General features: G+C 45.5%; 1 protein-coding gene across 3 annotated transcripts in view; it reads right to left on the minus strand.

The window, feature by feature from the left end:
- Window positions 1-23,443, minus strand: part of SBF2 (SET binding factor 2) — a 487,110-nt gene extending 463,667 nt beyond the window's left edge. For 2 of the 3 annotated variants that reach the window (XM_019476811.2, XM_019476810.2), the window contains exon 1: window positions 23,239-23,443. In XM_019476811.2, the coding sequence (XP_019332356.1) occupies window positions 23,239-23,293 (55 nt within the window). In that variant the 5' untranslated portion in view covers window positions 23,294-23,443. The remainder of the gene's footprint in view (window positions 1-23,238) is intronic. The other variant, XM_059722672.1, reaches the window with a different exon arrangement.
- Between the last annotated feature and the right edge of the window lie 1,885 nt (window positions 23,444-25,328).

A 25,328-nucleotide genomic window follows, 5' to 3' on the forward strand; every position in this document is an offset into this window, starting at 1 on the left:
TCTGTGCACCCCAGGAGGGCACGGGGTGGGGGAGGTGTGTGCCGCCGGATCTGTATGGGGCAGGGCGCTGCCACTGCATGGGGCTCTTCCCGACAGGTGTTGGGTTGGGCTGCGCTGCGCTCAGGGCGGGCAGTGCTGGGAGGGAGTTACGGGGAGGGGGGACCTGCAGCCACGTTAAAATTCGCCTTAGCCACTGAACCTCCCCTCCCAGAGCCACCACCCACCCCAAGCGCAGCGTGATCCAGCCCTAGCCCCAGCCCACCCCGCCCAGACCTGGGGGTAAACACGCCTCCCCTGCCCTCCTGGACGAGCAGCAGACAAGCCAGCGAGCACTAGATGAGCTGCCAGACAAGTGGCAGAAGCCGACCCCCCTCACTCCCTACGCCCCCCAGATGAGCTGCAGCTCCATCCCTCACCCACCTGCCCAGCTGGGCAGTGCTTGCTCCAGCCCATGCTGAAGCCCCAGCCCCACTCCCTGCCTCACTGTGGGGGCCTTGATCTGCCACCTCCACACCCCTTTCCCTTCCCCCGCCACCCCCTTCCAGCACAACAGACTTACCAGCTGCAGGCAGCTCTCCACACTGTTGGGCTATGGCTCCTTACTACCTGCTCCTCCTTACGTGCTGCACTGAGGTTGTGAGTATGCACGGGCCATTTATCAGCCAAATTATCAGCCATATCAGGCCGATTTCCAATACAGACAATTTTCTTTACATCAGTGCTGATCCAATATTGGACTAATGTATCAGTGCACCTCTAGTATTTATGCAGGGCCTATCCAGACTGATCTGTCTCCTGCTCCTCTCCCACAACAGCTTCCATGATTCAGAGGCCTAGGAAGTTTTGAGCATGCACCCCTAGCTATGTTTAATACACACCAATAAATCTATTCTCTAGAAATTTAATCAAGTTCCCAAGTGGGCTGGACAAATCAGCAGTCTCCACAACACTTTAGAAATGAATTGTGCAAGTTAATTTCATGCTGTGTGAAAAAGAACTTCATTTTGTTTTAAACCTTCTACCTAGTAATTTAATTCTATGTTCCCTAGTTCTGGTATTGTGAGAATTCGTAAACAGTAAATCCCATTTACACTCTCCATAGCATTCACGATTCTGTGGACCTCTATATTCCTTCCCCCTAGTCGTCTTTTCCACAGAAGTTGAAGAGTCCTATAGTACTGAGTTCCTCCTTGTATAAAAGCTTCTCTATAATACTTCTCTTCTCATCCTTATTGTCTTCTGAAATTTTTATAGTTCTACTATATCTTTTTTGAGTTGGGGCATGAGTGAATAGGAAGGAAAGGGACAAGAACTGAACACGGTATTCAAGGTATGGGTATACTACGGAGTTATAAGTAGAACAATGACATTTTCTGAGTTTTTACTCTCATTCCCTTCTTAATAATTCCTAACGTTCTGTTTGCCTTTGATTTCTGCTGAACCATGAACTATCTACAACAATTTCAAAGTATCTTTCTTGAGTAGTAACAACTAATGTAGAGCACTTCATTGTGACCAAAGCTCTCCTCTCGAATCCCTCCATTTCATTTCCTCTAGGTTGGAAAAGTCTTGGAATATGGCTTTGCTCAAACTCATGATAAATGTCAGAATTATCCATACATGTTAGAATTACCTTCTCATTGTAGCAACACATTATCAAGTTTTTCCATAGCATGCTCAAATTCAGTGCCTGCAATCCTAATCCTTTCAAATTATAACCATAAAAAGACCGGTGGGGAATAGTCACTGAATTCTACATGTGCTTGATTGCAACTATCCAGTCAATAGCAAATATGCCTCCCCACCCAGCTTAATAGTGGCTGCAGCGCAAGTTAGTGTATTTATTTTGGGGGCTATCAAGTACTTGGTGCTCCTTCATGATCCTCATACTTGCCCTTAACAACTCACTTGTCCTCACATGGGAAGGAGAGTCCAGTGCCTTAAAAAAGGCAGGGGTTTAGGTTTTAGCCGTGTTGGTCTAAGGACACAGGCAGACAAGGTTCCTTGGGTGAATTTGATATTTTTTATTAGACCAACCCAAATAGTTGGAGAATAGTTATTAAGCAAGCTTTCGGGTTCAAAAAGGCATTCACATTTGAGTAAGTACTATAACTTTCTCAGCCTTTTCCTGATTCATGACAGGTGTTAATACAATGAAGGAAAGTATTACATATTTCTTCTTTTCCCCTCAATTTGAAGATCAGTAATGTGTACATGATTAAAGAATAAAATTTTCCTCTGTTTTCCCAGGATTAAACAGATGGTAAAAATCTCTATAAACATGCCATTGACAGTCTATGAGTGATGATGAGCTTGGGGCCACCTGGGAGTTTCCCACCCTGTGCATTTCCTGCAGTACCAATAAGATAAAACAATTCAATAATATTTTGATCTTAGAGAAATATGATTTTAAACATAACAGCTGTAATAACGTTCATTTATAATAAACCTACTGCTGCCAACTCAACATTTCTAAAATGAAAAAACATTTTTGGGATATAGATAATCAACTACATTTTACAAAAAAGAATGATTCATACATCTTACAGGACAAATATTTTGTCTGGTCTAACCATACAAACTCAAAGAACAGCAAACTAAAAATATAACAAAGATTTTTCCACTGAGTATTACTTAAGGACATTATATGTTTCAGTAAGACAATTTCTTACCAGATTAATGAAAAAGTACCATTATAAACCTAAAAATCTACTTGTTCATTCTTTTTATATTTATTTCTAAGCCAATTCTATTGCTTTCTCACTAGTTATGGACTAAACTAAACTTAGCCACAAACATGTGTAACTCAGGTTTGCAAACAAATATAAAATAACATCAAGACTGAAGCTGCCCCTAAGTAGTTCAATTAGTTTTTGTTTAATACTATATCATATTTGATTAACTCATTGTGAATAAAACTTCAGTAGTTTGCAATCACAAGCCAAGTTGTAGCTTCAAGGGTCAGGTGTGTCTACAAAAACTATTGCAGTTATACTTTCACACTGAAATGCACCCACCTCTTTAGCCATATTGGACTTTGACTGTAAAATACTGTAGTAAATTTGTAAATCTGTTCTGTAATTTTTGTCGCCTGCAAAATTCTCTTTCAGGCAGTCTCCAAAAACTATAGTACTGTTTCAGAAGAAGCCACTGACTCTCTTTAACATAGTGATATAACATCTAACAGATGGGACATTTTTCAGGTGAAAATGAGGACAGTCTAGACCAACAAGAACAAAGAGATGGCCTGGGAATGCCATTTATGCAGTGCTTATTTGAAACATATTTGTATCAAAAGGCAATAGAAATATGCCATGGATCATGCTTATGAGAAGAAAAGAAAAGAAAAAAAAATACGGTCAGCCATCCAAGTCAAATAATCTCATTATGGTAATACTTAGGGCTGTGCAAAGCTTCAGTCCCCGATTCAATTCGGCAGAGATTCGGCCCAATTCGGTGGTCGAATCTCCGAATCGAATCAGAGGACCCTTTAATCTCTCTGAATACAACTGAAACCTTCCAAATTGATTTGGAGAGATTCAGAAAGATTCAAAAATATACACATCTTTAGATGTTTTTTCTACATAACTCTAGGTAGCAGGGGCTCGTTAATGCTGCGGTGCTGGGGCACGTGGAGCATCCCACAGGAATGCGGGGGGCTCCCCTGTGCTTCCGGTCCACTTCTGGGTCCGCCGGGGAAAGTGCTGGGGGCCCCCCTGGCCCCTCCCACTCAGTGACTGGTGGCTCCTGGGACTGGGAGAGGCACCCAAGGTCCCCCCCCCCCCCGTGGCCAATCGCTAAGCCAAGGGGATGCAGGGGGGGCCCCTGTGCACTCCCCTGCAGACCCAGAAGTGAGCCAGAAGTACTTCCAGTCCACTGCTGAGTATGTGGAGGGCCCCCCCGCACTCCTGTGGGATGATCCATCTGCCCCAGCATTGCAGCAATCGCAAGCTGCGCTTGCTACCTCAAGGTATGAAGAAACAACTTTTAAAGCTGTGTCTATGTCCGAATCACTGATTCTCAGAATCAACATCGAATTTCAGATTCAGCTGAATCGAATCAGGGACAGTGATCTGAATCAACAAATTGAATCACAGTCCCTAATTTGAGCTGAATCCGAATTGAATAGGGCCTGCTTTGCACATCCCTACAATACATTGTTAAACTCTTCCAGGACAAACTCTTTGTTCTTCAGGACCATCACAAACAATCCCTTTACATTTCTGGATCAGGAATGTTTAATTACTTCAATTAGCCAGGCAGTAGTATCACCACCGTTTCCAACACTACATTTAAATATTTAAATCCCCAATTTAAAATTGAATCTGCACGCATTTTAGCTACCAAAAGTTAACCATTTATGCCATCCCCAATAACTATCCACTTGCAAAATTAGAGAATTTTAACAATTTCAGTGCTAAAAATATAATTTAAGGCTAGTATCTTTCTTGACCAATTTTTACAATACATATGTATACTCCTGCTTCCAAGTATGAAGTTTAGGTACTCTTTTTTTTTTTTTTTAAAAGCTGTGAAAAAAATCCCATTAATCATGTTTGGTTTTTATAATGTGGTAGTATACCACACAATTGCAAAAATAATTAGCTATTCAGATTTGCTAAATCATCCAAGCTCTTTTCTGTAAACAAAATCATAACTTAAAGCAGGGGCGGGCAATTATTTCCGGTGAAGGGCCACTTAATGAGTTTTGGCAAGTTATCAAGGGCCACATGGGTAGCGCTGCTCCTTGATAGTTGCCCCACCCCCTTGCCACCATCTTGGGACTGGAAGTCCCACCCCTAACCCCTGACCTTTACCACCATAAGTCCCTCCACTTGGCCCCCCCAAATACTCTGGGAGGGGGGGAGCGGGGATTGCCATCCTAGAACTAGAAAAAAACTAAATCATACACTAAAAGTCAAACACATACTATAACATATTTTAAAATATTTTAGAAAAATATATTTTTGTCATGACTTGTGTTTCCATACTGTATATAGAGGTGATTGCATAATAACTCAAAAATAAATTCTTAGTTTTGTATACTGTGTAGCAACCTCCCCCACACTCCTCCCATCACGCAGCAGCAGCAGGGGAGCACTCAGAACGCAGGTGTCCAGTGCGGCATAGCTCCAGCCAGCGCTGCACATCGCAGCGAGGTGGGCAGCCTCCCCTGGGCTGTCTGTATTGCTGGTGCTCCCCACCACTCATGCGCAGCCCATACACTGGCACAGCACAGGAGGGAAGCCCCACATACTGGAGCCAGCTGCCTTCCCTGCCAGGGCTGTGCAGCACAGGAGAGAAGCCCCTCAGGCTGGAGGCCATTGCCATCCCTGCTGGGGCTGCGCTGCAGGGGAGGAAAGCTCCTAGTGCCTTTCCCTGGGGAGCAGGGAAGGCAGGCAGCTACAGCCAGCAGGGCTGCTCTCCTGTGCTGCGCAGCTCTGGCAGGGAAGGCACCTGGCTCCAGCATGTAGGGCTTCCATCCCATACTGTGTGAATGCACGAACTGTGTGTGAGTGGTGGGGAGCACCGGCAATACAGACAGCTCAGGGGAGGCTGCACCCTTCACCTAATGAGCAGCGCTGGCCAGAGCTGCGCCCCACCGGGCACCTGCGCTCTGAGTGCCCCGCCTGCTGCTGCTGCCACTGCCTGCCGGGGCTACACACTATGGGGGATTGTGAGGTAAGTGTCCCCACACCCCCACCACCCTCCCTTACACCCACATGATGCCCACCCCAGCTCTGCACTGCTGCTGCCCCCCCCCCGAAGCGCAGGCGCCACACTGCTGCCAGCCCCAGCCCCACGCTCTGGGCTCCCTCCCAGCTGCAGCGCACCCCCCCGCTGCTTCCCTACCCGCTGCCCAGAGCCAGCAGGAGACGGAGGAAGCAGAGCAGGTCCCTGGGAGCTGCAGCAGCAGCTCCACCCGGAAGCTGCATGGTGGCCAGGCAGAGCCCTTCCGCCCACAAGGGCAGGAGCGAGGCAATAAGCTATGTTTGGGGGGCGGGTGTATATATGGGTGCCTTGCTCCCACCCTTGTGGCAGAAAGGCTGGGTGGGGTACAATTTGTTGGGGGGCCCCATGAGGTGGATGAAAATGCTTGGCAGGCTAGATCTGGCCCACAGGCCATATTTTACCCGCCCCTAACTCAGAGGTGTAGTTTGTCTCATATAAATTATGGTACTGAGAGCAAACGCCACACAAATATACAGGCCTAGAATAAATGTATATAGCACGTCTTACACGCTTATTCTAAAATATGAGTTAAAATATGCTACTAAGAATGATGTGTTTTTACATTTATTGTTTCAGTACAGGCAGTCCTCAACTTACAATGTTTCGAGTCACGTTTCACAATTACAACATTTATAAATTGACACCCTGTTTCAACTTTCTGATGTCAGTTTCGACTTTACAACACTTGATCCAACACTACAGCACGCCAGCAAACCAGTTTGCTGTGTCACCCATCTCCCTGGAGAACCTCTGTCCAAACTTCCTTGGATGCTGCCTTTAAGAAAGCAGACAAGACTCCAGAAAAACCTGCAGCCAAGACCCCCTGAAAAGACTCCAGCTGAGAACCCTTCAAAAAGTCCACCCAAGAGCCCATCAAAAAGTCCAGCAAAGCCCCCTCAAAGAAGTCTTTCCAAAGATGCTATTTACAACATAAATACATTAATGTAGCTATATTACTCATCTATAATTGATTGAGTACAAAATTCTGGGTTATTTTTGGTGAAAATAGGGTATTGGGCCTTGGTTCAGGAACCCAATCCCCAATTTATAACATTTCCTATGGGAAAATCGGTTCCAAATTACATTTCAAATTAAGACGCGGTTTTCAGGAACCAATTGTGTCATAAGTCTGAGGACTGTCTTTAACTGCCTATTAATTATGATCAAATTGCAACAAAACGTTCGATTAGTTTCTTCAGAGAACTTTGAATGCAAGTGAAAGTATGTCCTTTCTGGCTCAGACATCAACTTTGATAAAAACTGTCCAGTCCATTTTTTTACAACAATATAACCCCAAATGAAGGTGAGGAATCACCTGGTATAAGCAAGAGCACAGCTGAAGATAATGGAACTGTATAAGTGGACCAGAAGTTGGAACTTGTGAACAATTATAGACAGGTCTTCAGTTCTCTGCCTTCACTCTATTTTTTAATCAACTAATGTCTGGATCAGTAAAGGATTTTCATTCATGTACAGTGAGGAAAGTATAGGTTCTATGATAATTAGCACAATTTTGATTTCACTACATTATCCACTTAAAAAACAAAAAAACAAAACAAAGCATTAGGATTTGAAAGGTGCAATTCTGATTTCTGGCAAAATAAACATATTACAAGACTCTTCTTACATAGTAAAAAAAATTATTTCAGTAATAATCTTACCAATTTTAAGAAACTGTTATGGGGCATAAGCACCAAAATCCAGAGAGGATGCATAAAATAAAAATAACCTCTAAAAAAACAAGTATTTCATGGCAAACATGAACTTAACCCACAAAACACGATGGTATATTTGGAAAACCTAGTACAAACACGACAGTTGTTCGAACTATCAAAGCTGTATCAACTTTACCTACTCAGTAGCTGAGTTGGTATCATTATTTGCCCAGATTACATTCAAACAGGAAACATCTTTTAAAGGAGAGCCCTGAATTAAGAATAGCAAACATGTAATTCTATATTCTTTTATTTTATTTTTCAGTTCCTTAGACTTCAAAGAACAAATATGAACTGAAACATAAGCCAGGATCCTGGTTTTCTCTGTTTAAAAATTGCTAATTCTCCGATTAAAACCACAATCGTAAATTCTCTGATTAAAAAACCCCAAATCCATGTTTTTCTGTGATGGGGGCAGCCTGCTCCAGGACCAGGGCAGAGCCACGATTTGCAGCCTGCACACTCCGGGCAGGGGTACGCAGGCAATGGATCGCAGTTCTGCCCCTGCTCCAGACCAGGCTGTCACTGCTGCAAGGAGTCAAGGCAGAGCTGCAATCCACCGCCTGCACGCCCCTGCCTGAAGCAAGCAGGCTACAGATAGCAGCTCTGCCACGGCCCCAGAGCAAGCTGCCCCAGCACAAGATCCCAGCAGCTCCCTGCCCTGCTGCACGCACTGCCAGTGTGGCTGCGACCAGTATCCATGACAACCCCAGCCTTGTGCTTTCACCCCCAGCTGTGGATGAGGACTCCATGGAGACCGGCCCCAGCCGTGCACAGGGGTGGCTGGGAAATGGAGTTCACTCTTGACCAGATCCAGCCAGCAGGATGGACTTTGTCCGCCCCTGCCTTAGATGTTAAATACTACTCAAAAGTCTCAAAGTAACCATGCAAATTAATTGATTTCATGCTCACAAGGAAGTGTTCCAAACCTATTGCACCACATGAAAGCATCCATAGGGTTGTGTTGCGAACAAATTCTCCAATATGACTCTCTGAGGCTTCCTTGCAGGGAAAGCAGGGAGCATCTCAAAAACAGTCCCACCCATACCTAAAGGTTGGTGTCCTGCAGCAAGTAATCAGCTATATCAGAAGAGGCCAACAACTCTTATAATATCAATAGGTACAAATTACCTTCAAAACCAGTAAAGAAGTCAATGGATAAACATCTGAAGGAGGAAAGGCTGATCACTAGGAGCCACCAGCAATTTGCCTCAAAACGCAAAACACAAATTCAATTTAATCTTTCTTTGACAAATTAACTACTTGGGTAGATGAAGGAAATACACTAGGCATAACAAATGTGGACTTCAGTAGACTCTTGATAAAAGCCCCCCATGACATTCTTTTAAGTTAACTTGAGATGTACATGCTGGATAAAATTACTATCAGGTGGATATATAATTGGCTCAATAAATACAAGCAAAGGGTAACTGTAAATGAATTGTCAGAATGACAAGAGGTGACAAATGATAAAAGGAGAGGGGAAAAAAGCCACATGAGAAAAGGTTGAGACAGCTAGGGAAAAAAACAGATAAACGGTGGAAAGGGAGGAAATGACAGCAATTCACAAATACCTAAAAGGCTATCATAAAGAAGAAGGAAAACTGTTACCTCCTGCTGTAGGGCAAGGATGTCAACTTCACCCTGTGCCCCAGGTCAGATACAGACCAATGGATTCCTCCTGGATCCATGGGGCCAGAGGCTGCAAGTGGCATGTCCAGCAGCAATGGCAGTAGGCAAAGTAGCCACAGAGCTATATCAGCCCAGTCCTTAAACACCTTCCTACTACTAAGGGCCATCTCCACTAAGGTCCCGAAAGAACAGATGGAATGGTTCTGCCAACCTGACCCGTGTGTTTAACATACCTGCAACAGTGGGAAGGACCCAAAGCAATGGCTTTCAATTGCCACAAAGCAGACTTGGACTGGATCTCCGGAAAACCTTTGTTACTGTTACAGCAGTAAAGCAATGGAATAGACTGCCCAGGGAAATTATGGAATTCCTTTCCATAGTAGTTTTCAAAAGTAAGGTGGAAAAACACTGACCAGGGATGACTGTAGAATCAGACCCCTCTATTCATGCAAGGGGTAGGGCCAGATGCTGCCCAACATTCCTTAAATAAATAACTGGCAAACTAACTTTCAGGCTGAATTTGATTTGCCTCAAGCTGAATTCCTTCGGAAAAATTTTAGCCAAAAGAGTTCAGGTGAATGAGGCTAAGGAAAAAAGACATCATTTTGACCACGTTAAAAATTCCAGAATGTCTCTTTTTAAATGTTTTAGCAATACTATTTTTTATCAGGGACATGGGAGCTACCCAAGTCAAGGAAGTACCTTTGTGTCTTTGTGACTTTGTGTCAAGGAAATGCCATTTGCTGTTTCATTGAAAATGCACCTACTTTTGGCGAAGTTATAAACTTTTGAAAAGTCTTAGTTCATTTCACACTCAGTGGAGACTTACTTGATTTTAACAGCTAAGACTTTTGAACCACCCATCATAACAGAGAATATTTGACCCCCCCTCTTCTTTCCCACTGATAATTATACAGTGCATGTCCATACATGCAGAACGGCAAAACAAGCCATGATTGGGGGCTCTAAAGGACTCTTCCGGTAACTGCACTTTGGGTGGGTTGACTTGGGCACAGGAACGAATAGAAAGGAGCCTGTGTCCTCTGTTCATTCAATAACACCATCCACTGTGGGTATCCAGCAAGAGAGGAGAAGTCCTTCTAATTCAAAAGCAAAGCAGGCAAAAATAAGGCTGGTAATAAGGAAATGGTCTAAGTTGAAGCAAAGAGTCTGGGGAGGAGGAGGAGGGAAGAAACTGGGATTGGATGGGTAAGGAGACTCACAAACAGGGCCGAGACTGGGTTGAGAACAGGTTAGACAGAACAGACAGGCTCAAGTTTGGGGAAAAAGGAGCAGGTGAGGTTGCAAGTCTCACCATTTCTTGTCAGAATATATTGATGAAATACTGCATCTCACTCCCATCCAGTTGTGGACACACAGAGAATGACAGCCTACCACTGTATCAATTTTTCCATTTGCCCTCATGACAGAGGTCTGTGTTTGCCAAATCCAAAGGTTGCAAACCAGACAGTGACCTACGTTCATGGTAATATAATGTCATGTGGTCACACAATGGAAATTCTGGGAGGTTTTTTTTCTAAACCCAGGAAATTAAACAATGGGTGAGGGACCCAAAACCACACAACTTAAATTTGGGAGTAATACTCCTACGACCCGAGTTCTTGATTTTGTGACTTAAATAATGTTTTTATGTAAGGTTTTGCATGCAATAATGTAGTCTACCAAATACCCCCACTACTTTTGTAGAGTTTTTATTAATAAATTAGTGATTATGGTGATTTTTTTGTACATTAGTATTACCATCCACATCTTCATAAAAGATGAAGGTTCACTGATGCTGGTCAACATCTTTTTGGCTACAGCCTTAAGCATTTGGCACCTATGGCTATTTCAAAAGAAATTGTATGTTTATGTGTTGTCTTCTATTTGCCATTTTCCCAAAGGAATTGTGTTCCAAAACAAATAGAAAAAAATTAAATGTGGCTGAGATGGTTCCATTGTTTCACAATACTGAATCTCGAGGCACATAATATTAAAAATAAAATTAGAAACAATTTAAAGTCAAGAGAAATTACTGAAGCCTTAAGTCACTAATACACAAATTATGCCATATTTTTAGCTCAAGGAGAAGGATTGAGCAGGATTTAAATCCCTAATTATACTATTTGGATTGTTCATTACTTCAGAATATTTTATTAATGCTACAATTAGAATTTATTCTATAAAAAAAAAAAGAATACTAAGGCACAGAAGAAAGTAGCACCGAAACCCTAAAAAGAAGATATGTATTGCCACTACAGTCACACTACTGTAGCCTTCCATGTGAATGATCATTGCTAGGAATACTACTAACCTAGTAAAGATAATTAACAGCCCCAAACCTTGATCTACTCTGCTAAGTAGGAATAAGAAGAGAATCAGTATGTTTCTACCACAATCTATCAGTTTTTTAAAGGTATCACTTTACCAATATTAATCAAAGATGAACACTGCAACTACTGTTTCCTGCTAGAAAAAATATTCCACAGTAACTTTTTTCCTTCAACTTTATGAGTTGCAGCTGTTTGGGGGGAGACTGGCACCATACTGGTATTTTAAATTCATGGCAGTGAAGTACCACAGCGGTATAATTATCTTCTCTAGTGTTATAAGATAAAGCTATTATTTTTATGATGTTGTAGGAGTTGAAATGCCAGCCACCATTGTTTTCTACTGAAAAAATATGCTTGTGGTTATGCCAGTGCCTTCGCAATGCTCAAACTGCCATAACAATGTGTTGTCCTGAAAGATGGAATTTCAAAAGTGTACTTTTGTAAGACAAACTGCAGTGTCAATTCAAGATTTTTGTGGTATAAAAACAGTCATCGCTGTTGAAACCTAATCTCAAAATACCCCTGGAGATATTTTATCTTCCCTCTAATGAAGAGTCACTGTCCTCACATTCTAGGACAAATTATGCTAGTTTACACAATAAACATATGTACTTTATGGACTTTACATTTTAAATTGAAATGCCTGTATGAAATATTTGTCGTGACATCATTACAATGAAAGGGAAATGCACTGAAGTTCAAAATGCAAAGTTTTCAGAAGGTACTATGAAGACTTTTGAAAAGAATTATAACTCTATTTCTATCAGTTTCTAATTCATCACAGATCTGCCATTCAATGACAAAATTTCAGCTTCCTAATGGCTGCTGAAGGGCTGGGGAAGGGACAAGGTTCCCACACGCACCGTGTCAGCTTGACGTTGCTGACGTGGGCATGTGGGAAGAGGAGTAGCCATGTGCCTCTCAGGACAGGATGTGCCCGGCTGGAGCAGCAGGGGCTCAGCTGCACTTTCCCCCTACCTGCGCCAGTCAGTTCCGAGTGGCACATGGCTCCGCCGACACCTCTGCTGGCTGGTGCCGACCTGGGCAGATCTTTTCCATCTGGAGCAGCACGCAGCTGAAGCTGGATTCCCACGTGCTGCTGGGGCCAGGAGCAGCCCGGCAGGGTCGGCACCAGCCAGCAGAGGAGGCGGCGGAGCCATGTGCTGCTCGGAACTGACCTGCACAGGCAGGGTGAAAATGCAGCTGAGCCCCTGCCGCTCCAGCCGGGCTCGTCCCGTCCCGAGCAGCACACGGCTCTGCCGCCACTTCTGCTGGCTGGTGCAGACCTGGCCAGGCTCCTCCCGTCCCCAGCAGCTCGTGGGAAGCCGGCTTCAGCCGCATGCTGCTCCAGACGGGATGGACCCAGCTGAGTCAGCACCAGCCAGGAAAAGCGGCATGCAGCTGAAGCTGGCTTCCCACACGCTACTGGGAACAGGAGGAGCCCGGCCGGGTCAGCACCAGCCAGCAGAAGCGGCGGTGGAGCCATATGCCGCTCGGGACGGGACGAGCCCAGCCAGAGCGGCAGGGGCTCAGCTGCATTTTCTCCCTGCCTGCGCCCATCAGTCCCGAGCAGCACGTGGCTCTGCTGCCACTTCTGCTGGCTGGTGCTAACCCGGCCAGTCTCCTCCCATCCCCAGTATCACGTGAGAGGCCAGCTTCAGCTACATGCTGCTCTGGATGGGACAGACCCGCCTGGGTCAGCACCAGCCAGCAGAGGCGGCGGCGGAGCCATGTGCCGCTCAGGACTGACTGGTACAAGTAGGGGGAAAGTGCAGCTGAGCCCCTGCTCCTCTGGCTGGGCTCATCCTGAGGTTCATTTCGTGTTTGTAAAATGCTTGGAGAGCCCCACGTAGATGCACTGCATCGAAATGCAAAATATATTTTGACTTATTTGGTTGGCACCTTGGGCTGAGATTTTCAAAGCTCAGTCAAAAGGCCAACTTCCATTAAAATGAATGGGATTTAGAGGGCTCCAAATCTTTTATGACAACTTTGTAACATGCCTATCTACCCCTTTTTGCAAATCTCAGCCATAGTTTGGAAGATCAGCCAAAGAACATAAGAGCTTCCGAACATAAGAGCATAAAAAGTGCCATGCTCGGTCAGCCCCATGGTCCATCTAGCTCAGTATCCTGTCCCGAACAGTGGCAGAGGTGGATGCAATAGAGGGAGACTTTTGAACTGGTTATTTAGACCCATTTCATTGTTACTTCCTGCAACTTCATTGGTGTCAAAGGTCACGTGACACCATTTCCTGATGTGATACCACTTCCTGTGAGGTCTTTGAATATGGCTCGCTGGCCCACTGGGTGATAAAAAGTTTGTGATCCGGCCCCACATTCAAAAAGGTTGTACACCCCTGCTCTACAGTGATCTATCCCCTGTACAATACTCTCCCTAGCATTGACCATTTATTGGGTTAGAGATGCCAAATAAAACATCACCAACCATTCTGTTTGATCACCATTAATAGATCTATCATCCAGGAATGTATCCAGTCCCTGCTTGAACCTGGCTGTACTATCTGTCTCTACCATCTCCTGTGGCAATTAATTCCACACAAGTTAACTAGGCAGACAAGGTTCTTTGGGTAAATGTGATATCTTTTATTAGACCAACTAAATAGTTGGAAAAAAATTGTTCTTTGCAAGCTTTCAGGCACAAACACCCTTCTTCAGGCATAGGGAGAGTCTGCTGGTGTTTTGTGTGCTCTTCTGGGTGAAAGAAGGCAATATGCAAACGTGTGGCAGTGAGGATCAGAGGGAACAGAAGACAATAGGTGAGAGGCAGGTAGGGGTTGGGGGGAAGGGGAATGTTGAACTAGTGATAGACTGTAACTGATAAAATGTAGAGAGGTTACCTGGGGTTACTGGATGTTAGGCAGGTTATAATGTGCCATAAATCCAATGTCTATATTCAGTTCATGCTTTTTTTTTTATCCAGTAGTTTTATGAAGTGAAGTTCGAAGGCTCATCTACGAAAGGTGTTTTGTAAATTCCCTTTGAGGATTAGAACTGAGAGACTGGAGAGAGTGGTTGTCTTGTGAAAATTGTGAACCCACAGGTAACTGGGTGTTTTTGGCTTTGATGGATTTTTGGTGTGCATTCATTTTGGTATACAGGGGGTTTCTCCTACATATTTTCCATCAGGACATTTAGTGCACTGGATGAGATCTGTTACATTTCTGGAGGTGCAGGTATAAGATCCAGGAATGGTGATGGTTCTGTTGTGGGGTCTAGTTATTGTGGGAGTGATGGAGATGTGTTGGCAGGTTTTATATTTCTTGTCCCAGCATGGTCTGGATCCATTTGGTGTGATTTGGGCCATAGGAAGTTTACTTCTGGTGATGAGGCTGCTGAGGTTCGGTGCTTGTTTAAAGGCTAAGATGGGTGGTTCTGGAAAGATCTAAGAACTAGGTCTTCTTCTAGTATGGGTTGCAATTGTTTGAAGATTTTCTGTATAGATTCCAGGGAAGGACGGTATGTCATAACTAATGGTGTGCAATTCGTAGGGATTTTCTTTTTGTACTGCAATTCTTCACGTGGTATCCAGGTGGCTCTTTCAAAAGTGCGATCTGTCTCTCTGACGGAGTGTCCTTGTTGGGTGAAAGCCCTTTTGAGATTAGTGAGGTGACACCTGCAGGTATTTGGTGCAAATTTGGTGGTATTGGGAGGTCTTGGATGTACATTACAGCTTTCTTGGTGTGTCTAGGGTGATTGCTGGTTCTGTGTAGATATGTTGGTCCATGGGCTTCTTGTATATGGTGGTTTGTATTTCTAAAGTACTTTCTCTTGTTAGTTTTAAACCTGTCCCCTTCCTGATCAGGTGGTTAGTAGTACAATCCTAGTACTAAATTCTTTTTACTCAAGTACAGAATTTCTACCCACAGAGCTTGCACGGTAGTTTTCCTTTCAGGTACGACTTTTATGCTGTTACTATCTATACTATCCTTAACACAGTATTCGTCCTCCACCTGCATGTCCCACTATGTCATTTCTATATAGTTTGTAACCTGTCAGAACAGTATCCCATTGATTATCATCCTTCCACCAAATCTCCGAGATGCCTATTATGTCAAAGTCACCATTTATCACCAGGCATTCTAGTTCAACCATTTTATTTTTCAGGCTTTTGGCAGTGCCTCTACACAAATGCCAGAAGTGCCACCATCTTGTCTGAGACAAGCCTAAAGGAAGTGCCACCATCTTGTCTTAGATTTTAAGCCTAAAGGTATTTGTGTAGAGGCACTAACTTACTTTGTCTTAAAAATATTACACATTTAAAAGCAGATTGCAACTACTCCTAACACAGCTGTGGTACAAACCAACAAACTTGATTTCCCAACCCTTATTCTTCTTACTTTGAACATCTTTTTTTGGCAGAGGGTAGGAACGTTAATTTGAGAGAGGAAGAAGGTGTCTGCCCCTAATTTGTGAGATAGCCAAGCAGAGCACCTGTACTGAGTTAAAAAAAATACATAGTTTAGCACTCTGGATGATGAGATTATACACCAGTCACATTATCCTCAAAAACTTCACAACAAGTAATTCTCTTTTTGTTTACTGAATAAAGGTCGTTTGTTTTGTTTAACTGAACAAGTCACAGTATTTTCCTACTGCTTACAAGCAATCAACTTACAGAAAAGTGAAATGATACAAACTGCAGGACAGTGATTCTCAACCCAGGTACCACAGCACCCTGGGGAGCCTTGAGATCCTTTCAGGGGTGTGGCAGGGTACCACACAATGTTAATTAATACTATTGGGTGTGCAAACACAATTCACAAGATAAACGCATAGATTTCAAACAGGAATCCACAGTGTCAAAAACATTTTGACCTTCTGTGGTTTTCCTGAGTTCTTTGCAGCAAAAGGATTGTTCTGTTATTTTTCTGTCATCAAAAAATTAGCAAAGGCTAAGAGCTGGCATTTTCCAAGGGGTGCTTCTAGGCTAAAAAGGTTAAGCACCATTGTCTTAGGAAATTTCTTTTCCCTATTTCAGTGAACTCCTTCTTTAGGTTTACATCCCAGTAAGAGGATAAGCAAATGGGAAGACGGAGTGGTTTCTTTAAAATAAGCAACATTGAACTATTCTGTAAAAGTGAGAAAGTAGGCAGCTGTAATAGGAACCACTCCTAGTCACACTGACTTCAGATTTACTTGTTGTAATTACAGATAAGTGTGTTACATTATGGCAAGGCTTATACTTCTATTATACACAGTACCACTGAATACAAGCAAGAGACACTAAATGTTGCTTCTGTTTTAGGAAAAATATTTACAAAGACAGATTCCTTTGTTTTGGCAGTTTTCTTTATGTACATTACAACGTCTTAATTACATTTAAAACACTTAAAGAAAAGCTAATTAAAGAAAAGTAATGGTGGGTATAGGGCAGATTAAACATGCCCATTATCTAGTTTTTTCTTTCTACACTACTATATTGTTTCTGTTTTGGAAAAGCTGACTTTCTCTCATACCTTTTTTGAGTAAGGCCACATGTAAATGCCATTCATGAATTTATGATTGGGGCTTATACCAGCAAAAACAAGAAAACAAGAAAAAGAGTGTTTTCTCATGCCCTTATATGATCTTTGCAAACATCTGTTCACTTCCCCAAATCCCATTCAAATTCCATTATGAAAAACATGAGACAGGAATTTGTTGTTAGGGACATCAAACACACTTCAAAACCCATGGAAAACGAGGCAAAGGGTACATATGCTGTAGATTTTGTTCTCTTCAATGGATGGTGCCTGTGCTTTTTGACCACTATATGCTCTCCAAAGAAAACTCGATATATGCCATTTTGGTCTAGTTCTACAACAGATCTCCAATACAACGATGTTGTGGAAAATGCTGATTATCTACCTCAACAAAAACATAGATTCTTCAAATAAATACAAGGCATAAATATGGGGAAGTAATTGAGCTTGTCATATTGCCAGCATAATTCATGCTTTAATACTACAGAATAAATATGAGGGGGAAAAAATAAAACAACATGCTTTGGATCTACTCGACAAGTGCAGGAGCCAGTTATTTAAGATTCTTAATTCACTGATGATGCTACATTCCATACACACCCAAAATTATCACAAATCTCATAAGTTTTGAATGCAGAAGGAATGCAAGTTCAAGCACCCAGTAAACACAACACTGACCTGCATACATTGGCTGTTACACCAAGAGAGTATAAACAGAAAGTTAAACTGGAAATTGTCACCATGTGTTTGGCAGGGATAGAAAACCAGGTGAATTAGATCTGCTTGTGTAGCAGGAAGGATGGTCTTGTGATTAGGATACTGCAATGCAAATGAGGAACTTGGATTCAATTCTCAGCCTTGGGCAAATCATTCATCTCTTTACCCAAATTCTTTATCTGCAGAGTGGAAATAATGCTTTAAACACTAACATTAAAACTGGGAGTATAAATTTGTTAGAATCTGTGAGGCTCTGCAGCAAGTTCTACAAAAGGACAGGAGTGGAACTTAGGCAACTTAGTTCACGTCTGCACTCCTTAAAACCCTGCCTAACCTGTTAAGCATCTAGGGGCTCCTATACACAAACAGGGAGCCTTCTCTGATGCACGGGAAATCCAGTGCCTTGTAGCACAGAAATTAATGCGCTCTAGCAGACTCTAGCGTCACATGTATCAGAGCCCCCACACTGAAAGATGGCGGCAGGGTGCTTTGAACTAAAGATTGTCCAACGAGCTTTAGTTCAAAGCGCCCTGCCACCATTTTTTCAGCATGGGGATGCTAATATACATGAGGATTGGGAGCTTTTAATTAGCATGGCTTGCTAATTAAAGTGCCCCCACACCTCCCAGAGCACATGTAAAATGCCTCAAGTGCTTGTTGATAAAGTGCCCCAAGTGCTTAGAGCTGTGTCCTTATGCACAGCCAAAACAGCCACCATCTTGGCAGAGCTGAGCAGCTTAAATTTTATCCGACACCTAAACCAATTGGAAATCCTCAAATTAAGTGCTCCTTTACCTAAAGGTATAGAGACGCATTCAGCTCCAGAACTACACGTTTCTGGAAGCATACAGGCATTCTACCCTGTAGCCACCCACTCAGGCAAACCCGGGTTGAGCTCTCAAGCCCAGAGGCTGCCCTGGGTCCCTGATGGCCACAGGGAAATGCTCCCAGTGACTTCCTGACCCCAGCCTGTGAAAGGTCCAGGGAACAGCGGCAGCTTGACACCTTCCGGTCCCGAGAGGAATCAAGCAGTGGGGCAAATGCCCCTCATACCAGTCTATGGAAAGTGTGGGGGACAGCGGCAGCTCAATTCTTGCCAATCGTGGGAGCATTTGAGCTGCAGGGATACATCTTCTGTCCTTTCCACAAACCAGGGCAGAAGTGTAGCTGTTCAAGCTGGTGCAGGAAGAAGCAGATCTCCCTGGTGGAAGTGGTCGTATTTTCTTGTGGAAGAAAAGCCAGTTCTCTTCCATAAAAAAAACGCCTTGAATGGTTGTACTCTGTTTTTTGTGCTCAGAGAATGGAAAAGTGAACCAGTCTTCTCCTTCCAAAAGGGAAAATTTCACAGGTGAATGGACTTAAGTGTTAGTGGCTTTAAAGGAGGAGAATGAGTTGGCACTGGAGAGTTCACATTAGCTTTTACAATGTGAGTGTGAGCATCTACAGCAGTGTTTCCCAAACTGTTAACACAGAAGATGCACTTTTTCCCTCCATTAAAATTGGCAGCACACTTCACTCTTACACCCGAAAACGGGAGTGGGGAAAAGGGGCTGCAGCCATGCAAATGCATTTTACAGGTATTTGGCGCCAGTGCAGGTCACTAGCAGCTGGAAACTGAATGCGTACTACAGCCAGGAAGAAGAGGGCTAGGAAAAGCGGTAGCAGCATGGGCCTTCCTCGGGGGAAGCAGTGTCAGGCTGAACTGAGGCAGCAGCCTCTTTGACATAGTGCAGGGAGCCTGTCCACTGCAAGTCCTGGGACCGTGGGGTGGGGTGGAGGAGCAGTTGTAAACAAGCTCTCCACTGCCCTGGGAAGCCACCAGGAACAGGCATGACTGCAGTGGAAAGGGGAGCACAAAGACACTTATTGGTGAGGGCTCCCCCGAGCTCACTGCAGCAGGGATGGGACCTGGGCGAAAGAAAGAAAGCAAGAAAAAGAAAAGAAAGAAAAGAATCATTTTCAGAGTGGAGTTCCACTGCTCTCACAGCACACCCTTGGGGAACCACTGGTCTACAGGCTCCTAGAAAAGACTAAGCAAGCTAAATCCTTGTGTCTTTAACCCTTCAAGAAATGAGGTCAATGTTACAATGATTTTAGTATGCCTACACCACTATTCGAGTAGGCAGATGTTAACAATGACATTGTAATAGTATATATCAATACTTCTGGAAACCTGTATAATTGTTGTCTGTCTATACTTTTAGGCACCTACGTCCAAAAGAGGCTTTCAGACTGTATTGCTAACTTGCAGCTGCAAGGAAGCAGCTAAACCATGGAAAAAGGCAGAATTTTAGACAGGTGCCTCTATTTAGTATTCATATTAGCTTTTCAGCATGCTGTCTGTGTGAAACCTATCCTGAGGTACCTAACCCTCTCCAGTCATACATATAGAGGAATGTCAAAATCATCTGACCCCATGGGCCAGACGAGTGGCATGGGGCAGGTTTATGTACTGGATTCAGCACATGCCTCAGCCACAGCCCACACACTACATACAACACTCCCCAGTCCCAGCCCCCCCTCATGCACCGCATGTGGCATGCTGGTCCAGTTCAAGAACCATGGGCAACACCACAGGTGGGCTCCACAGGTTGGATCTGGCCCATGGGCCCCATATCTTTGACACACCTGATACATTTTCACACTTCACTCAGGGCTGTGATTTTTCAGTGGGATCCAGGCTCTTAAAAAGTAGGTCAAGCCTCTCAATGCTAAAGTTTTTCTGTAACTAGCCACTAACAGGAGTCCTAAAAATATGACAGTAAAATGGTATTTCTCTTCCTTCCTCAAGACTATTTAAAAAGCCACTTAGATCTAAAGCTGTAACAGCGATATTGAGAACTCTCATCAAAAGAAGTTGTGTCTAGATTTCCTAAAACATTAAGCATATTTAGGCTTTGGAAATTTTGCATCAAATAAGCTTGAAATCATTTAGAAGAGATGATCTATTGATTCTTGTTTTTATACTACGTACTAACATTTTATACCCATTTCATTCAAAACACCAGAGCAAGAATTTCTCTTTATTATCTCTATACATAGATTCTCTCTTTAGAAACTTTAAAAACTTCAAGGATCATATGTTTACAACATTAGAAACATTTTGGTCGCCTCTCTCATATAGAAGGAAACAAAATAACTATCCCAAGAGCTTGAATTATAAGTTACAAGAAAAAAAATGTCACTACTCCATATATAATGGGATTGTACGTGGGGGGGGTGAAGGAATTTGGAATACAATGTGCGCCTAGTCTTGTGGAGAATGTTGTTTTCTCTCAAACATTTTCAGTATGGGTTGTTAAAGTAGCAGCAAACCAATTAAACAACAACGTCTAATTAAATCTAACATGGCTATTTTGACAACTTAATCTAAAGTTTGTCTTGAATTTTCAAAGCACAATCTTAACTTCATACATTCAAGTAGCATGGGAAAAATAAATTAGATAAATTCACAGAATGCAAATGGACAAACCTACTTAATTTTCTGTATGTGAATTATTTCTTATAATGCAGACAGCATAAGCTGCATGTCCTTAAGATAAAAACCTACTTGTTTCTCTTCCCTTGCACTTTCTATTTCCACCCTATACCTTCCAGAAACCCTATAATTTTTCCCCCAATTCCAGTGGCAAAACATCCTGAAATTGTTCATATCTTAATACAGAAGAATGGAAACAAATTCTGCCACGGACAGAAGACCTTCCATTGATAGATTTTTAGTCCACTAACATTTTATAAACAACATCTGGATTTTATACTTTTGTTATATTTAAAGAAGAAATAGAGAAAAGATAATACAGCTGCTATTTAATTTCTGCAATGCATAAAGCTAGAAACTACAGAGTAACTGTTTCCTTCAAAAAGTCTAAGAAAGTTAATTTTAGTAAAAGAGTAAAAAAGGCTTGCTAGATGTAGACAAAGGAGTTCATTAAAGGACATTTAACTTCCTAAAATCCTTCTTAAGGACAATGTGCAGTTAACAGCTAAGTCCAAAAATATCCACTGAAAAGTATGGGTATTAATGCACCAGCTGACCATCAACACCCTTGTAAGTAACGCATGAGTTGAAAGTCTGTTCAGCAATATCAAAAGAAAATGTCAACACTACAGTCTGGAGACAGTGATACTGCAATTAAGTAAAAAAAAACCCAACAAAACCAAGCATTCTCTGATGCTTGTGAAATGATAACTAAAGACGCTACCTCCCTTTCATTGACCAGACAAGGAAAATCATCTTTGCTTTGTCAATTCGGTTGCAAATGAAGCCTTCCCTAAACAGCCTGCAACACACCACCCTGCTACCTACACTATATCATCATCAGCCATGCATAAGCTTTTGGCATCAACAGCCTACTTTGTCAGATGCTACAAAGCATCTTTCATAGCACCTGATGAAGTAGGCTGTTGACACCAGACGCTTATGCCCATCTGAATGAGTTAATTTCTCTAATCCCTGTCCTGCCTTCTGCCTGACAAGACTCAAGTGGCTAGTTCCCCCTCTATGCATTGCCAACATCACCTCTGAAGGAGGTAGTAACTGCTCACCCTCACCCCAGCAGAAAGGGCGATGGCCCCAGCTGGTTTCTAGGGAGGTCCCTCTGAACCTTGACTTAACGTTTTGTTGCACAAGAACAGAAGTGCCACACAGGGTCAGAGCAGTGGTCCATCTAGCCCAGCATCCCTGTCTCTGACAGCAGCAGCAGTGGGGACCAACGTGCTTGCGTGCCACAAATCAGCCTCAAACGCCACTCCGATCCCCTTCCCCTGCCAATCTGGCTGCTCTGCTTCTGGCTGCCAGCTCATTCCCTCTCTGACCTGCTGCGGGCCCTGCACTTGTTTCCGGGGTACAGGTTGTAGCTGTGGTGGTCAAAGGACATAGGCAGACAAAGTTCTTTCGGTATCTTTTATTAGACCGACTAAAATAGCTGGAAAAATTCTTCTTTGCAAGCTTTTGGGTACAAATACCCTTTGTCAGGCTGAGGAAGCATCTGCACTTGGTCTCTGCTCTTCCTGGATAGAAAAGAAAAGAAGCCAGAGACCATTGGCTGCCTCAATTTGCATTTTCATCCACTGGCTCTCTCACACGCATACTGGCCTCTGGCACAGACCAACTGCAGGCGCTTCCTCAGCCTGACGATGGGTAAAATTTATACCCGAAAGCTTGCAAAGACGAATCTTCCCAACTATTTCAGTTGGTCTAATGAAAGATAACGGATTTACCCAAAGAACCTTGCCTGCCACCTGTGCCGCACCCTGGCGAGGGGGCGTGGGCAGGGTGTAACCACCCCCTGCCCCGGCCCCTCCCTGGCATCCACCAGCATTGGCTCAGAGGTGCCTGAGGGCCAAATCTGGACGGACGGACACACACACACACACGCACGCACGCACGCACACACACACACCCCGCAGGCCAAGAGGCAGGAAGAGGAGGCAGGGAGCGGGAAGGGGGGGGGGGGAGCCGCACACCCCTCCCTCCCTCCCTGCGCAAGGGAAGACAAAGCCCGGCCGGCAGTGGCGGCTGGAGCCGAGCCTCAGGCGGCCGTGGGCCCGCGTTACCCCGGGGGAAGGGCCGTGTGTCCGCGCCGGGAGCAGGGGGAGGGGACGCAGCGCCAGCCACACCTACCCGCCTTCTCGTGGTCATAGCCCACCACGATGAAGTAGTCGGCCAGCCGGGCCATGGCCGGGGAGCGCCGCCCGCCGCTGCTCCTGCCGCCGCTGCCCTCGCCGGGCGCTCAGCATCCCCCCGGCTCCCGCCGCCGCCGCCGCGGGACGGCCCGCAGCGCTGCCGCCATGTTGGAGGCCCGCGCGCGCTGTGCGCCTGCGCGGCCCGCGCCCGCCGCACTGTGACCCCACGGGGCCGGGCCGCTCTGACCCGGCCGCGGGCGTCGAGTGCTACCGCGGTGACGTCCCCGCCAGGCTGTGACGTCTTGCCTGCACCCCCCAGAATGCTGTGACGTCCTCCGCACGCCCCGCAAAGCGTGACATCCCCCCTTGCGCCCCCGAAACACCGTGACGTCTTCCCCACACCCCCGAAAAGTGACGTCTCCTCCCTACCTCCCCAAAACACCGTGACGTGCTCCCCAGAAAAGCGTGACATCTCCCTACATCCCCCCAAAAAACTGACGTGCACCCCGGAAAAGTGGCGTCTCCTCCCTGCCTCCCCAAAACACTGTGACGTGCTCCTCAGGAAAGCGTGACGCCTCCCTACTTCCCCCCAAAATGTGACGTGCACCCCAGAAAAGTGACGTCTCCTCCCTGCCTCTCCCAAACACCGTGGCGTGCACCCCCCACCCCACCCCTAAAACACCGTGGTCCTCCTCCCCACCCCCATGGAACTGTGACGTTGCCCCGCTGACGTCGAAAGGAACGCTCTGATGTCATCCCCGCGCTGAGCCGGGCGCTAGGGGCCTCCCTGTCCCCGGGCCCTGGCTGCGGGCGGCGCTGGAGCACGTTGTGAGGGCGCGCAAAGAGCAAGCGCAGGCGGGGCCCGGGGCCAAAGGACGCGCCCCGCGCTGCGCCGCCGCCGGGCCCCTTGGTGCGGAGGCGGGATCCTGTTTCCCGCTGCAGCCGGGCGCTTGGGGACGTGCCGCCCAGCACGGGAGCAGGGGAAGCGGCTTCGCGCATCGCCGCCCTGCGGGCCCCGGCCCTCCTTGCCTGGGCGCCGCCTTCGAGGCAGCGCGAGTCGCCGGGGAGACGTGGGGCGGGCACGGCAGGGCGGAGGGGGAGCTCCCCCCACGGCCCAAACGGCCCGGCCCGGACGTGTCGCTGCCGCGCCCGGCCGTGGGGACACCCGCGCGTGCTAGCTGTGCCGCCTCCCCTGCGTGCAGCTCGCTTTCCGGGAGAAGGCAATCGGGACTCTTAGGAGAGAGGATCTCTGTTATTAGACCGAAGATATCCTTTCTCCTACGAGTCCTGATGGCCTTTTCTTCTAGACCAAGACAGCTACAAAGTGGAGACCTGACGCTATCCGGGAGAGGCAGTGCAGCTCTCGCCCCCCAGCAGGCCTGCGGGTGTCGTGGACTCAGGGATCAGACACGGAGGTTGGAAGGGACCCTGCTCAGAGCAGTGCTGTCCCCAGCTCCATCCGCCCAACCACCCCTTTGTTTCCCCGGCTCTCAGTCAAGGCTGGAGATTGCACCGCCTCCCCGAGGAGCCTGCTTCCGTGCTTTACTACCCTCCTAGTGAGAAAGTTTTCCCTAATATCCAGCCTAAACTTCCCTTGCTGCAACTTGAGCCCATTGCTCCTTCTTCCGTCATCGGCCACCACTGAGGGCAGTCCGACTCCATCCACTCTTCGGGTTGTCGCTTTAAACGTGACTGGGGGAGGGGATGACTCTGGTGTGTGTGTGTGTCCGTCCCCCAGCATCTCTCTCCTGCCTCCCCATCCTTGATCCGTCCCTTACTGGACCCCCTCCCCACTGAGGAAAAACGTCCCCTCCAGGAGCCCTCGGGCTATGTGAGACATTGCTATATATAGTCTGTACATGGGAGCGACACCTTTTGTTCCCCTCCCTGCAAGCTCCCTCAGCAGCTGCCAAGATGATGCAGATAGGCAATGCGCCCGACATGCCGGAGTTTTGATGCACTGTGCCAAAAAACAGCGTGATAAGCTCCCACGTGCATCCCAATCCTGCTTTACAGCACGAGGGGGGAAAAAACAGCCATCAGCTACGTGACAATAGTGGGGAGAGCTGAAGCGACAAGTAACAGACG

The sequence above is a fragment of the Alligator mississippiensis genome, chromosome 2, assembly GCF_030867095.1.
Source record: "Alligator mississippiensis isolate rAllMis1 chromosome 2, rAllMis1, whole genome shotgun sequence".
Lineage (NCBI taxonomy): Eukaryota > Metazoa > Chordata > Crocodylia > Alligatoridae > Alligator > Alligator mississippiensis.